Raw genomic sequence first — 13,765 nt, 5'->3', positions numbered from 1 at the left:
TTGTTCTGTTATCGCTGGCATTTCGAAAGAAAAAGTTAATGAAGGAGAACTTTTAAAAATTAGAAAATTAGCGAAACGATTAAATTTTGATCGACATTCGATGCACCGTGGACAGTGGCGTAACTAAGGGACTCTAATTCTTTAACGAACGCAATATCAGTTAATTTATAATTTTTGTTTAACTGTACATGTTTTTGTGTAATAAATAGTCAATACAGTTTTGTTGGTTATTTTCATTTAAAATATAGTGCGAAATTTAGAGGGGAAAATTGAATTTCCTCCACGAGGGGCCAGAATCGTGGGTTGGTTACGCCACTGATCGTGGATATTATGTGCTTTGCAAGATATACTAATCGTGAATGTAGAGCGTTCATTCATGTTAGACGTTTCGACTTTCGATGGAACGTGGAACGAATTGGAGCGATTTGTGTGATCGCGTATCGAAAGACTCGTAAAAATTGAAAAATGCGATCGAACCGGATAATCCGTTTTCGCTGCGACTCTCACATTCCTCCCTCCCTCCGCACGAACCTTCCCATCTCTCTTTCAACATTCGTTCTGCAGGGTAGGACAACGAATAATTTACGACTACAATAATTTGTCAATCTTCCGAGGGCATCGACGACAATAATTGAAAATGGCAGTTTTCGGTTTACTCGACGATTCACGCGACGCAAGAATAACTCGCCCGAAGAGGAACCATCGTTTGTGTGTGTGCGTTAGTACTGTTGTAAATCGTTGAGAACATCCAACAAATCTTGCAACGATTGTATCGTTTGTAACGCGATGTCGTAATGTAACGTTTAATTTGAAAATAATTGTGATCCAATGTACGCGAGTTCCTCTTGCGTCTCGTACTTACAATCTTCTAAAAATGTAATTACAGTAACGTTCAAAGATGCACACCTAACATCGATAAAATCTTTCTGAAAAATCAGCGCAACAAAGAGTGATATATCAGAACTTGTTCGGTTTTCGCAAGCAGTTTTTCGAAATCATCGTCGCGTTCTCATTCGTACAAAAAAATATACGTATTTCCAACGAATCCAACGGATCCACGATGCATCCGTGAAACCTCTAGTTTATTTTTTTTTTTTTAACAGACGAAAGGCGTTTCCGAGCGATACTTTATCCTGTTCGTTGTCAATTTTACACCAGGAACCCATTAATGCCTGTCGGGATAGAATAGGAACAGCGTGACACGCGATTTCCTCAAAATCCACCTATCGTTCGGGCACCGTGAATCCTTCGGTTCGTGCAACCCACGCAAATGTGCCCCATATGGCCGATAGCATTAAACGCAAAAAAGGAAACCTGATTTCTCATCGAATCCGCGAACTAGTGCTCGATACCCTGGTCTGAAACCGCGTGGAACGTGGATCGCAGGCATCTCGTCCACCGAGAGTATTTATCCTTTTTGTACTAAACGATTCGAGACGACTCGCGCAAGGTACTTTCAAAACGAAACGCGTCGACACCGACGTCCGTCCGCGGCGTCGACGTACTCTGATGTGTGTGCATGTGTGTGTACTGTGTCCGTGTATGCGCGTGTAACGTGTGTTAGGGGGGACGCCCGGTTGCCCTGTCCGGCATTTTTTTTACTTTTCACCAGTTTACTTTTTTGTTTCTTTTGTTTACTTTCGTTTTCCATCGATATATGTGACCATATCGACATACATAATACAATATACCTATATAAATCGCGCGACGCCGACGAATCTGCGCTCAGGCGTCGTCGACACTCTTCTATCCTCCTCTCTTCGGCTAGTGGGGCCTCGCGCACGTGCGTTTTACGTCGCACGGCCGTCGAGATCGCGTCGCATTCTCTGTGTACGTGTCTGTGTGTGTACGTTCGCGAGCGTAAATGGATGCCTTTTCCTTTTCCTTTTGTTTTTTGGCTCGCGGCATCGCGAGAAACGCCACGCCAGCTTGAGAGTGTGCTTACGCGATTCTGCTTGTGCCCCGCAATGTGTGCCAATGAATACGTGTGTGTCTGTGTATATGTGCGCGCGCGCGCGTGTACGTGTATACATGTGACTGTGTGCGTGTCTTGTATGTACTTCATGAAGATCGATTTTTTTACGTTTACTCTGTTACGGTTAGCTGCAATTTTTTTGTCGATTATGTGTCTTTTTTCCAGTGTCTGCTTGGACTGTTTAAACACTATTTCGCTACAAGTGGACTACCATTATGAAATTCTACGCTACTTTGTATTGTATTGTATTGTATTGTAATGCTTTGTAATGAACGACTGTACTGTACTGAACGTGCATACTGGTGAGCACACGCAATCTATAAGATCCCGTTTTACGGATGCCACACGTGTACCGCGTTACTGTTTTCTACATTTCGTTTTCATTTTCTGTTTCACTTAACCGTGGACTGTGCTCTCCGCGAACCGATGAAATAATACTGCGTCGAACCGAGTCGCCTGTTTGAGTTAACCACACGGGTTATTAGAACCATCGACGGATTCGTTTTCCTAAAATTAAGTACTCGAAAAAATGGCTGCCGTCTACGTGTTTCGTTAATCGATTAAATTACGCGTATTGTCTTTGTAAGTTTTATCAACGATATCGCGAATGGCGTTCGACTGGCGTGGAAATATATATAAAAAAAAAAAGAAGGATGCACTGATCCACAATAACGCGGCACCCCGTATGCCCTCTGTGACCGTGATCGTATGTGTCATGTAATGTACCTGTTACAAAATTAATATATGCAACGTGAGAGAATTCATGACCTGGCTAAAAAGTGTGGTTCTGTATTCAAACGTTCTCATTTAATTAGTACTTGTGTTCTCGGTTATGAGTAATAATCATACTTTAATAATAACCACTTCGTGTTTTCCATCTTGTTAAAAATCTTAGACATCAACGTACATTCACTTTTATAATAAATCGTTATTAGAAACCTATCCTCGTTACTTGCTATGCATTTAATATAAATTTCATCGTGTTATCGTTATTGATCGTAATCTTTCTTTATATTTACAACGACGTACCTACGAAATCATCTCGATCCCTTTTTACGCTCAATAATCCGCGGCTGTGTTGACTCGACGCGGTGGATATAATTGATTCTCATGTTACTTTTCACTTCTTTTCTCGTTACTTGGTTTTCGTTTCGGTTTCTTTACCCTCTGTCTTGAGAAGAGAGGAACAAGCCTTTTCGCGTACGTAACGAGAGTACGTGCTGTATCTTCCATGAAGACCTTTAAACCTCCTTGACATTGTTCCTGAACACGCACACGAGAGGATAACACAATGAAATAGCAAAAATGAACGATAAAAATCGTAGTGGGGGTGGAGGGGGGGAACTCGGGGATGTCTTTGGAATCAAACGTGAAACCTGTTCCTCGCGTTTGTTCTTCGCGAATCTGTTCGAAACGTGCGGTTTGCAACGTGTGTACGCCATTAATGGGTGAAGGCTAACGAGCGACTTAATTAACTCGACACGTCGTCATCTTTAATTCTCTAATATCGAATATCTACATATACTTTCCCACTAACGATTTAAATACTTTAGACGATGCTTGTCCTCTGTTTGTGGTTAAAAAAATATGTCTCGAGGAGCAGGGTTTCACGTGGTCGGTGACGGGTCGTGGATGTGGTGCTTTGGAACGGATCGGTCGAAACAAAAAGAAGGAAATAAAAATAAAAATGAATTGCAGTGAGTGACCTTGTCTATTTTCTATCGATAGTTCGAGTCTATATTATTGTTATACTGTATTCACCTATCGTCCGTAAGAATGAGTACCATTCACATGGATCTATGTAACTTTGCTGCATTGCTATTGCATTTATGTAATTGTTTACGGATTTCCGTTGGCTCTGATTAAATTCGCTATCGAGACGATCGACGATTCGTCGCGCGGAGCAGTCCCTTCGATACACATCCACGATTCGATGTGCAACCGTTGTGTATCGTTGATCGTATCGTATATCGAAACGTAATTGCGCTTTGTATAACGCGCCCGTCTGCGAAACAAAACTCTGAGACCCGCAAAGCGAAGTTGTAACGAGAACATTTTGTACATACATCGCGTGAATGCTCCTACTTGTAAGGGTAACGCACGACATCTAGGGGGGATCGTGACACTACAGACAACTGATATACGCTGAGGCGCTTTCGAACGCTTTACACTGTGCAGGTGATTGTCTTTGGGTTTTCGGTTTGCGGGTTGGTCAGCGGTCGAACAATTCTACGACTAGAGAAACTAAAAAGAAACTTCGTAACGTAACAAAAAAAAAGGACGAAAAAAAAAATAAAAATATGAATCGTGGGGCAAATATCGTCGCGACTGTTTCCCTTCATCGATCGCTCGCACGATTACGGATTGCTATTGCGATTAACACATGGGGCATAGAAGTACAAACTGTAAACAGACAGGCGAACGGACAGACAGACAAACAGACGTGGATCGGAGGCATGTAATACTTAGGCTTACAATACTGTAATGGATAACATTATACACGCATTCAATTTCCGACGTTTCCTTCAACATTCCCGGGCCAATCGTTGTCATTGATTTTCACCGGTTGTCGCGCAGTATTAAGGACGATGAACCATCAATGAACGATGAAAACGAGTCGGTCAATCGAGCAGCCTTCAGGATACATTTCATTTTTTTATTATCTACGATTCGGAATTGGGGTCTCTTTTTCTCTCGTACTCTCTCTCTCTCTCTCGTTCTGTCTCATACGATATACCTATCTCTCTCCGCATACTCGTATTTACAATAATTCGTTACTCTAGTTACCGTTCAGTTGATCTCTTTCCCTTGGCCGACGCGAAACAATTCTGTTCGCCGTTCTTCTTTTCCTTGTATCCTCGAACGCTCCTCAGCCGTCGTACGCACGTTTTTTACACGGGAGAATAACCGTACGCGTTGCTGTAAGCTCCGTTCAACGCCGTTCACCGCGATCGAATTCGACGATTCACGATCGATCACGCGTCGAACGAGATGCATCGATGCGAGGAAATGTGTTGATACCGACTGCTACGTAACGACGATTTCGCATTCCAGTGGGAAGCACGCATGGACGTGCACTGCGAACGCGCGAGCCACGACCGATACTGTATTGGCAGGAACGCGATTTAAAGCTTAGAATTAGGTTCGCGCGACAACGTTTGCCGTTACAATGTGTCGTCGCGCGAATTAATCCGAGATACTTGACGTTTGCTATGACTATGGCAGTACTGTGTTCGGGCAAAAATGGAATCCATGATCGTGTTCGCGTGATCGTCGGCTCGCGACACATGCGAACAAGCTTTTCGAAAGATCGGCGGCTATCGTGACGCGAACGGAGCTTTAACGTAGAGGGTGCTGTTATCGGCATACGCGGGACAGATCCGAGCGGAATGGCGTGTAACGATCGTGTGACCACCGTGCATGTATACATGTAATCCTGTACGTTTTACAAATAAATTCGACCTGCACGCGCGTACGTACTGTTGGTGCGCGTATGGAAACGAAGTATCTGCATGGCGGTGGACAATAAATAGAGTATAAAAAAAAGAAAAAAAACAAACAGAGACAACCGAGGAGAACGATGTAGTACGAAGGACGATACAATGGCCGACGATCGCATGGCCGATTGGAGGGAACCCGCGGTACTCGCGTGTTACAACATTTCGAGCGACTGTGCACGAGGAAAACTAAAAGAAGAAGAAGAAAACAACGAACGGTGGATGATCCGATGATGACAGGGGTTCGTGAACTCATCTTTTTTTTTTTTTTTTTCTCTTGCTCGCGTCATGTCGTTTTACCCCGCCGAATACGTAATTTATTCGCTATTGAAATTTGATATTTTTACTAGTAAATATAGAATATCGAGTGTGATTATTCGTAGCGTAATGATAGCGGATAATAAATATAATACAGATCTATAGATCGAGTTCGGTATGGTACAACTATGATACAAAAATTTCATTTCTCGCATCTCGCTCCGCGATCAGTCTCTCTTTCACGCATTGTTCATGCTTTCTCACGCACCTCCTCGCCCGTTTCTTTTTCTTCGACGAATCCGATCGAAGCGAGGAATATCGGAATTTCTCGACGACGACGAAACTTGACTCGTTCGTGAATGGGTCACGGTCCCGGGGAACCGCAGTCGGAACATGACAAAAGCTCGTCGCACGTTACACAGTTTTATGACACTCACAATTTAATGGGCGATCCTCGTGCTCGGTGTACACGCGTCTCCCACTCACACACTCTTCCATTTTCACACATGCTGTATCGCACTCTTCCGTGTGTCATATAATAAGATTTACCTAGTATACGGCACTCTCTTAAATCCCCTTGCCCCGAGTAGGGGGGCAAGAGCCACTTGTACATATTCATTAGGAATTTATTTACACGCGTGCTAATTATCCTGCTCGTGATCTCTAACGCGGCTCGAACGGTCCTTCGTCCGTGGCATATTCGTTCGACTGGTCTCGATTCGACTACCCATAATCGATCGAGGCGAAACGTGTCATACGTGCAACGATTCACCGTACGACTGTTCGATCTCCAACTCTATTAAATAATCAACTCATCGTTATACATTCTTAAATAATTTTTATAATTCGATGTTAACATTTTGTTTCAATCGTCAATTTTACCACCATCTTCTATTTTTCTTTTTCAGTGCTTCTTCGCATAAAAACGATCGTATACTTCGATACGACTATCGATGCAACTCGTCAAACGACTCTTCATCGTACGATAAATCGTAACGAGTATGATCGCCGTTAGACGTTCGAGTCGATTACAGTAACTAATTGCAATTAACGTTGGATTTAATGCATCGGTAAATTGTGATGCGTGGATCTGGATGGACGCGAGATATCGAGAGTGCTGCGAAAAAGAAGGATCGGTAAGTGATTTATAAAGTTATTTCGGTCGGTACCAATCTCCGCGTAAATATCCACTGTCCGATCTCCTCGAAAGAGAACTGAAATGGCTACTTTTGTCGCGATCTTAATTGCCGTACGTACAAAGGATCGTTCGTTCATCAACGTCGCAGCCAGTCGTGCAGATACGATCGAAGTTCTCGCGCGTACGAGGTACTTCCAAAGAATTTTGCGTGTCCCTCTGACAGGTGTCACTGCCGTCGCGTTTCTCGTCGGAGGATAGTTAGCACGCTGTCCACGACCTCGTTTTCTTTTCTCGTATTTCGAATAAATATCTAGAATAACCGTAATGATAAGAAGGACAACCAATACGACTACCATTTATAGTAGTGATAATAGTGGGCATACTATAATAGTGTCTACTAGTAGCGTTTCTCCTCGTTTCGTCATTCCTCGTCTTTGTAATCTTACTATCTACGTCTTCCGACTTCTTTCTTCGTTTGAATAGTTAATATGGCGTTGCTGCTCGTGTGTCGTGCGTGTCTCTCTTCTCTCGACGTTCGTTTGTCGCTCTTCTTTGCTCTTTCCCTAACCACCTCGTATTTATTTATTTCTTTTTCTTTCGCCTTCTATTTTTCCTTCCGATTAAGCTTTCTCGTTCTCTCTCTCTCGAGGCAGTCCGACCATATAGTGGTGCGCGTTTTATTTTCACGATCGAGGGGCGGCAGCGCGGGGTTAAGCGCGTGCCTCAAGAAATTAATTAAACGTAGGATAATCACAGAAAAAGGGGTTTCGACGTATGGGGTATACGTTCTCGTCGGTAGTGCCGTCGCTTCACCGCAATAACTGCGGCAGGATCGTGCTGATCAGTAAGCTTCCAGTCAGCATCATCAACAGCTGGCTGTACCGATTCTCAACCCGGCTGGAACTCGCCCCGTTGTAGGTCAATTCTTCGTTCTTCACCACTTCGTTCGGGTGGTCTGAATATTCCTCTGTTGGCACAAAACAATGTTCATTATTAAACGAAACGATATTAGGTAAATTGATACGTTTGATAATTACAGGATCTTAAAGGAAGAAAGAAGAGGATGCTCCTCGATGCAGTTATCTAAGTCTAAACCGGTCGGTTATGTTGCATTTATATTCTAACACCCTATTTTTTAAATTTAACTGTATTAATTGTAACTATCTGAACCTTGCATATCTTGTGATAAAAATAAAAAATTATATTCCACAGAAAAGAAGAATCCCAAGAATACCAAATTTCCTAAATTCCTGCCCAGCCACTTGGTACAAGATATTTTATTCCAGAGCTAGAAAACGCCGATCAGTGCGGAAATTTCAACTGGGATCCAGAGTCTCTTCTACGAGTGAGTAATATTTATCATGAATTTTATACTTTGCCACTTTTGAATACTAACAGAGCCTACCAAGACATGAATGATGTAAATTTGATATAAGGCGTGCAATTTTAGGAATAATTCTGATAGAGGAAGAGCACTAGAACCGGATCTCAAGATCATTTTGTTAAAAAAAATGAATCGATATTTTCATTATTATTTCAGTTGTAATTTTTCACGTAAATTCTGACAAAGTTAAGTTTTGAGTAATTACGAAACGATCTTGTAACATTGAAAAATTAATTTCATCTTTAATAGTATCAAAGTTATATATGAAAATGAATTAAAGTCCGACTTTGGTGCACTTCCTCTATTATCGGACGATCGAATCGTCATTGCGACAAGCGGTACCAAGGCAGACCGCCTCGAGTAATTTCAGTTCGACAGCTCGAGAACACGAATTCTCGGTCGCGCCGTGGTCCAACATCGTGGCTCGTTAATGATCGTGCTGCCTATCGGTGAAATGCAAATGCGACCATCAGCGGTGCATTTTGAAGTCGAATTATCATAGGTGTCGACATAAGAAGGGCGAGCAACGAGTCGCCGGCGACAGATGGTTGTCGTGAGATCGTCGAATTGAATTCTCCTTTTTGTTCGACTGTTCTCCATCTGGCACGTGCGCGAACGAAGTGTCCCGTTTAATCCATTAAAATTTCTCTATTTGGAATTCCCTATATTCCGCTCAATTTGCACCACCACCAGCTATCTATCGAATATTGCACTTTTTCTGTCGATATCAACAGTCTAGAATCTCTCAAACCTTAGCTTTCTTCGAAAAAGTTCTTTACAAGTTGCTATCTCTGCTTATTTTCAACAGAAATGGAATAGAAATCGTTAAGAATTGTTTTTAAATTCGAAAAGAAAAACGAATTTTCCGGGCGCAAGGACGTCGACGCGTAACAAGGCGTCCAGTTTCCAAAGTTTTCGCGTGCGTCGAGGCAATGCACGCTTTTAATAATCGCTCTTTTCGATGTAATTTTACTGGAGTCATCGGACCGCCCGTAATAAGTAGAACAAGGTACGGGGGACGATAAAATTTTAAACCTCATTAAAATTTATTCGCTCGTTATTTACTTTATCCGACTTAATGCGACCGACCGATAAGCCGAATGAATTACGTAAAATGATTGTTCGGCACGCAATGGACCGTCACATTCAACTACATAACGGTAATTTAATGACTGGAACATCGGGCGACGGTCGCCTCGCGTCTTGTCTAACCCATCGTGTGGCGACGTGGTACACAGAAGAGATCCCCGCGACTATGCACACCGTCTCGAAAAGGAGAAATATCAATTACGCCGCGCTAATAACGAACCCCGACGCAACCCGGCAATTCTGCCTCCGAAAGAAAGATTTACATAAGATAACGAGCAGTAAAGTCGTCCGGGAACGAGTGGTTTATCTTAATTTTATGCAACAGTAATTTCACTACAAAGTAATAATTACCAGTCCGCCAAAAAGGAAGCAACGATTAAAGACACCTTAACCGTGCAGCGCAATCCCAAACGCACACCAACCTGTCGGCAGGGGACTCGCGATACACCGCGCGAGAAGTCCTTTATGTACACCATTCACCCGACACCGACTCGAATTTCTCTCATTACCGAGGCTTCCGTTTCCAATAATTGCACCAGACGTCGGAACAATCGAACAATCGTCCGTTGGAACGATCAGTCAAAACTATGGACGCTCTGTGCGTCGGTAGGCACGTCCAAAGATCAGTGGGAATGATAAATACGAATGTAAATATTGATGGAAAGATCACTGATTAGAAATCCGCTACTGAAATTCAGACGTTCTCAGGATAGATTGGAAGAACGTGGAAATTGGGTGTATACACGGTATATTAATAGAGAAAGAGTGTTCGCTGGTAGAAGAATTCCGTATCCCAAATTCGCGTGGTTCCGATAGTTTGTTGCTGTCCTACAATTAATGTCGAGAGGTGTACGCGTTGCGGGGAAAATCGTTGGCCGAGATAATGGTCACGAGAAGCATCGAGAAACTCGTTTCGCGGCAAAGGGAGCAGGTGGCAAGGCGGTGTGTATACGTACTGTTCTTCTTCTTCTGGCCGATCGAGGTCTTGGGCGGCAAGGAAGACGGCGGTCCATTGTGAATCGGAGGCTGATGCGGATGCACGGGGTAGACAGCCGGAGGGGGCACGTGGGGCAGGGTCGGCGCCGCCGTGGCCGGTTGATGATGATCGTGATGATGATGAATGCTGCCCCCTGGGTAGAATCGATCTCCGCCCTTGAGGACGCTCGGTGGTGGCGGGGGTGGCACTCCACTCAAAACTGCGGTGCTGGTCGAGCTGCTGCTCGGCACGGTGCTGCTGGTCACGGCTACGGCTGTAACGATACACAGAAAAATTAAGCTCCGCTTCTCCATTATTCTATTATCATTGACAGAGTTCCCATTCCGTTGCATTCGACATCATAAACTAGGATTCTCGTACTACATATGTATTAGTACCTTCTTGTTTAAAACGACAGACAGTGTATTAAAATCGTGTCCAAGGCAACTGAAATTGTTACCGAGGAAGTCGATACTTGATTAGTAATATCATTTCGTTCTCTTCTGTTTAGGTACATAATACATATCAACTATACAGGGTGTTCACCCCTGGGTAAAATTTTAATGGGTGATTCCTGAGGCCAAAATAAGACGAAAATCAAGAATTCCAATTTGTTAATTGAGGCTTCGTTAAATATTATATATTATAGTATATTTTCGGTATCAAACAGTGCAATCAGGGGCGAGATAGACCATCCCCTTCAAAATCATCGTCCATTGCAATTGAATGCATTTTCATTATCGAAGTCTACAGAAATGAAATAAATCGTGCAACTAACTTTGATTTTCTTCCCGGTACGCGATTAAATTCATTCTTGCGAACGACGGTTCGGCAACCATTGATTTAGGATAACGTCGTTTCAGGTTTCGCGAAATTTTCATCGCGAAGTCGTGAACGCAGTCGCGTCGTCGGCCATAAACGGGCTCGGCGGAACCGCCATCGATTTCAATTACCGGTGTTACAGAGCCCATTGGGTATTTTAAAGTGGCGTCTGTATCGAAACAGACGCGGTTATGATCGCGGCCGTTAAATTTTATTTAATTGCGCCGACGATCATTCGACTATACCGCGTATGACGGTCGTCCGTAATAATAGAATCGTGCATACCGTCTGTTATAACCGAAAGTACCGCGTCGTAAAAATTTGATAGGAGGGTTCTCGATCGTTTGCTGAAAAAGGCAAAAGGGTTTCTCGTTCGGCTTCGAATTTATCAACCGCAAAAACAACGATTCCGCGGCTTAAAAATAAAACGTTCGCGGAACGGTGGAAGGGATCGGTCGAGAGGATAGTCCGCGAAGAAGCGTCGCTTCCCCGCCGTGTATCCAGGGAAATTCATTTCCACGAAGACCGACGGAGAGATTCAGCATTCGCCGGTAGAATAAAATTGAAAATTAATTCCCCGTTTTTACCGGGTAATTGCCTCCGTAAACGTCTTTCGCCGCGGTCGCGCGGAGCGTCTGAAATTTTCCGCGAGATTAACATTTCTCGGGGTTCGTGGCCGGCGATAGTAATCGTAGGGCAAAGGGGGTTCGCGAGCGCGCGGTCCACCACGCAGAGCTCAGAGCCACCCGCCAGGAGAGGATTTCGAGGCCGAGAGAGTCCCGTGGAATCTTGAATGCTCGACGCCGAAGAGTTCAGAGTTCTCGGGGCAGCGAAATAGCTAGTCATTACGGCGCATGAATCGTCTCTGGCGAGTGTCGGGGGCCGCTGGTAGCGGGCAGTAAAGGAGGCGGAGGTGGTGTTGGTAGGAGGCACGGTTGGAACGAATTAGGGAGCGAACAGAGACCGGGCTAGAATGGAATAGTGGAATTTATTGTGCTCCGGGACAGTGTTAGTCCCCTAACCGCAACAAATGGTGCACGGTAAGAATTATAATTGATAGGGATTATTTAAGAGGGGTGTTGGATGTAGGAGAACCGAGAATGGAGGGGATGGTTCGGTTCACAGGACGCTGTCCGTCTGTTACGAGAGTCGTTCTCTTCTTTCGATCGCTGGATAATGAATTTATGGCACGGTCGTCTTCCGATTCGTTTCTTCCTGCGCCTCGATGGGAACGAGGATCGCGCGCGCGGAACTGACGCGAAACCGTGAAGACTTTAAACGTGATTTACACGCGGAATGAAAAGGCGGCGCGTCCTCTTCGTGGACAACGTCTATAATTTCAGATTATGATAATCGGGGGTATTAGAATGTGGGCCGTGCGCGCGAAACGACTCTTCGGAGTAGGACGCCAGGGTCCTTTGGTCCCGCGGTTTAACGTGCTACCACGTGTTGCGTATTCTTTTATCGTTCGGGCAGTTTTATGCTGAATATTAGTAACAACGTTGATCGATCTTACCTAAGACCACAATAATATGTATCAGAAGCAACGAGTACTCACAATTGTTGCGCGATGTCGCAGAGGACGAGGAGCTATCAGTCTCATTGCCGCAGCAAACCTTGAAAACGACCTTCATGTTGTTGCTGGAGCACCTTCCACCGATGCGCTTGTAAAGGTCGTCCTTGGACGAGGTGCTGATGAAGTAGTAATCGTGTCCTGGAAGGAACTCTAGGCCTCCGGGTTGAGGTGTAAACGGCCTGAAGGTGATCGTGAAGTACATCGTCTTGTTGGGGTTGTTGCAAACCGCTATAAACCGCGGATTCGGATTCGTTATCCGACATGTTTCGTACTCCTCCTTGGACACCTGCGAAAACGCAGAGAAACCGTTCTAGACTTCCGACGCAAATCGATCCGCGACGCTTCCGGTTTGTCACGAACGCTAGGGGACCTCCCATCGAGTGTATTCTTTGCATCACATCGAGCAGTCTCGCTTAGAACATTAATCGTTGATTAACCGCCGTGAAAGAGCTTCTGTCAGGGTCGTTCTCACGGTTTTTAATATTTATTCTCGAGGCTTTACTGCACAATGTATTTTTTAATCAACAAGTGAGATTTACGATTATGTTTTGTGTTTACACGATACAATTTGCACATCTCTTTCCTTTCAAACATACTTTCTGAATATTTCACTGCGTTATAATAAATATTGTAGGCGTTCTAAACATTGTTCGTGAAATTATCAAGGGATTTTCTCATCCGAGAGACTGAACCCTCTTAAGCAGCGATTACAGACGTCCATTTATCGAGGCCAATCGTCGCACAGAAATCGCTATGGAGACAATAGGAGGGTGGAGAAGTACATATCGGGGCGGTGATTAGATCTGGGCTATGATTCGCAGCCCGTGCTTGCGTCTGCTTCGTCGGACGATGGCGTAGTTTCCGATAAAAGCAAGACGAGGGGAACTTTCCACGACGCCAGCAACAATTTGATTTACGACACGCGGTGCTTTTTGCCCCCCCCCCCCTCCCCCCTCCCCCTCCCCCTCTCTCGCGATTAAACGCGGCAACGGCTCCGGCGGGTTCGATTATTCCAGGAATGCCGGGGCAACGATATTTCGTCGTGAATAT

General features: G+C 44.4%; 1 protein-coding gene across 1 annotated transcript in view; it reads right to left on the bottom strand.

The window, feature by feature from the left end:
- Window positions 1–7,445: 7,445 nt before the first annotated feature.
- Window positions 7,446–13,765, bottom strand: part of LOC122397661 (ephrin-B2) — a 49,747-nt gene continuing 43,427 nt past the window's right edge. The window contains exons 3-5 of the mRNA XM_043396957.1: window positions 12,698–13,001; window positions 10,298–10,591; window positions 7,446–7,835 (exon numbers count right to left, since the gene is read on the bottom strand). Of these exons, the coding sequence (XP_043252892.1) occupies window positions 7,678–7,835; window positions 10,298–10,591; window positions 12,698–13,001 (756 nt within the window). The 3' untranslated portion in view covers window positions 7,446–7,677. The remainder of the gene's footprint in view (window positions 7,836–10,297; window positions 10,592–12,697; window positions 13,002–13,765) is intronic.

This window comes from Colletes gigas, unplaced genomic scaffold, assembly GCF_013123115.1.
Source record: "Colletes gigas isolate AHSC1104 unplaced genomic scaffold, ASM1312311v1 Colletes_gigas_Sc00010, whole genome shotgun sequence".
Taxonomy (NCBI): domain Eukaryota; kingdom Metazoa; phylum Arthropoda; class Insecta; order Hymenoptera; family Colletidae; genus Colletes; species Colletes gigas.
Note: the sequence above shows the minus strand (reverse complement) of the source record. Positions and strands in the feature narration are given on the sequence as shown.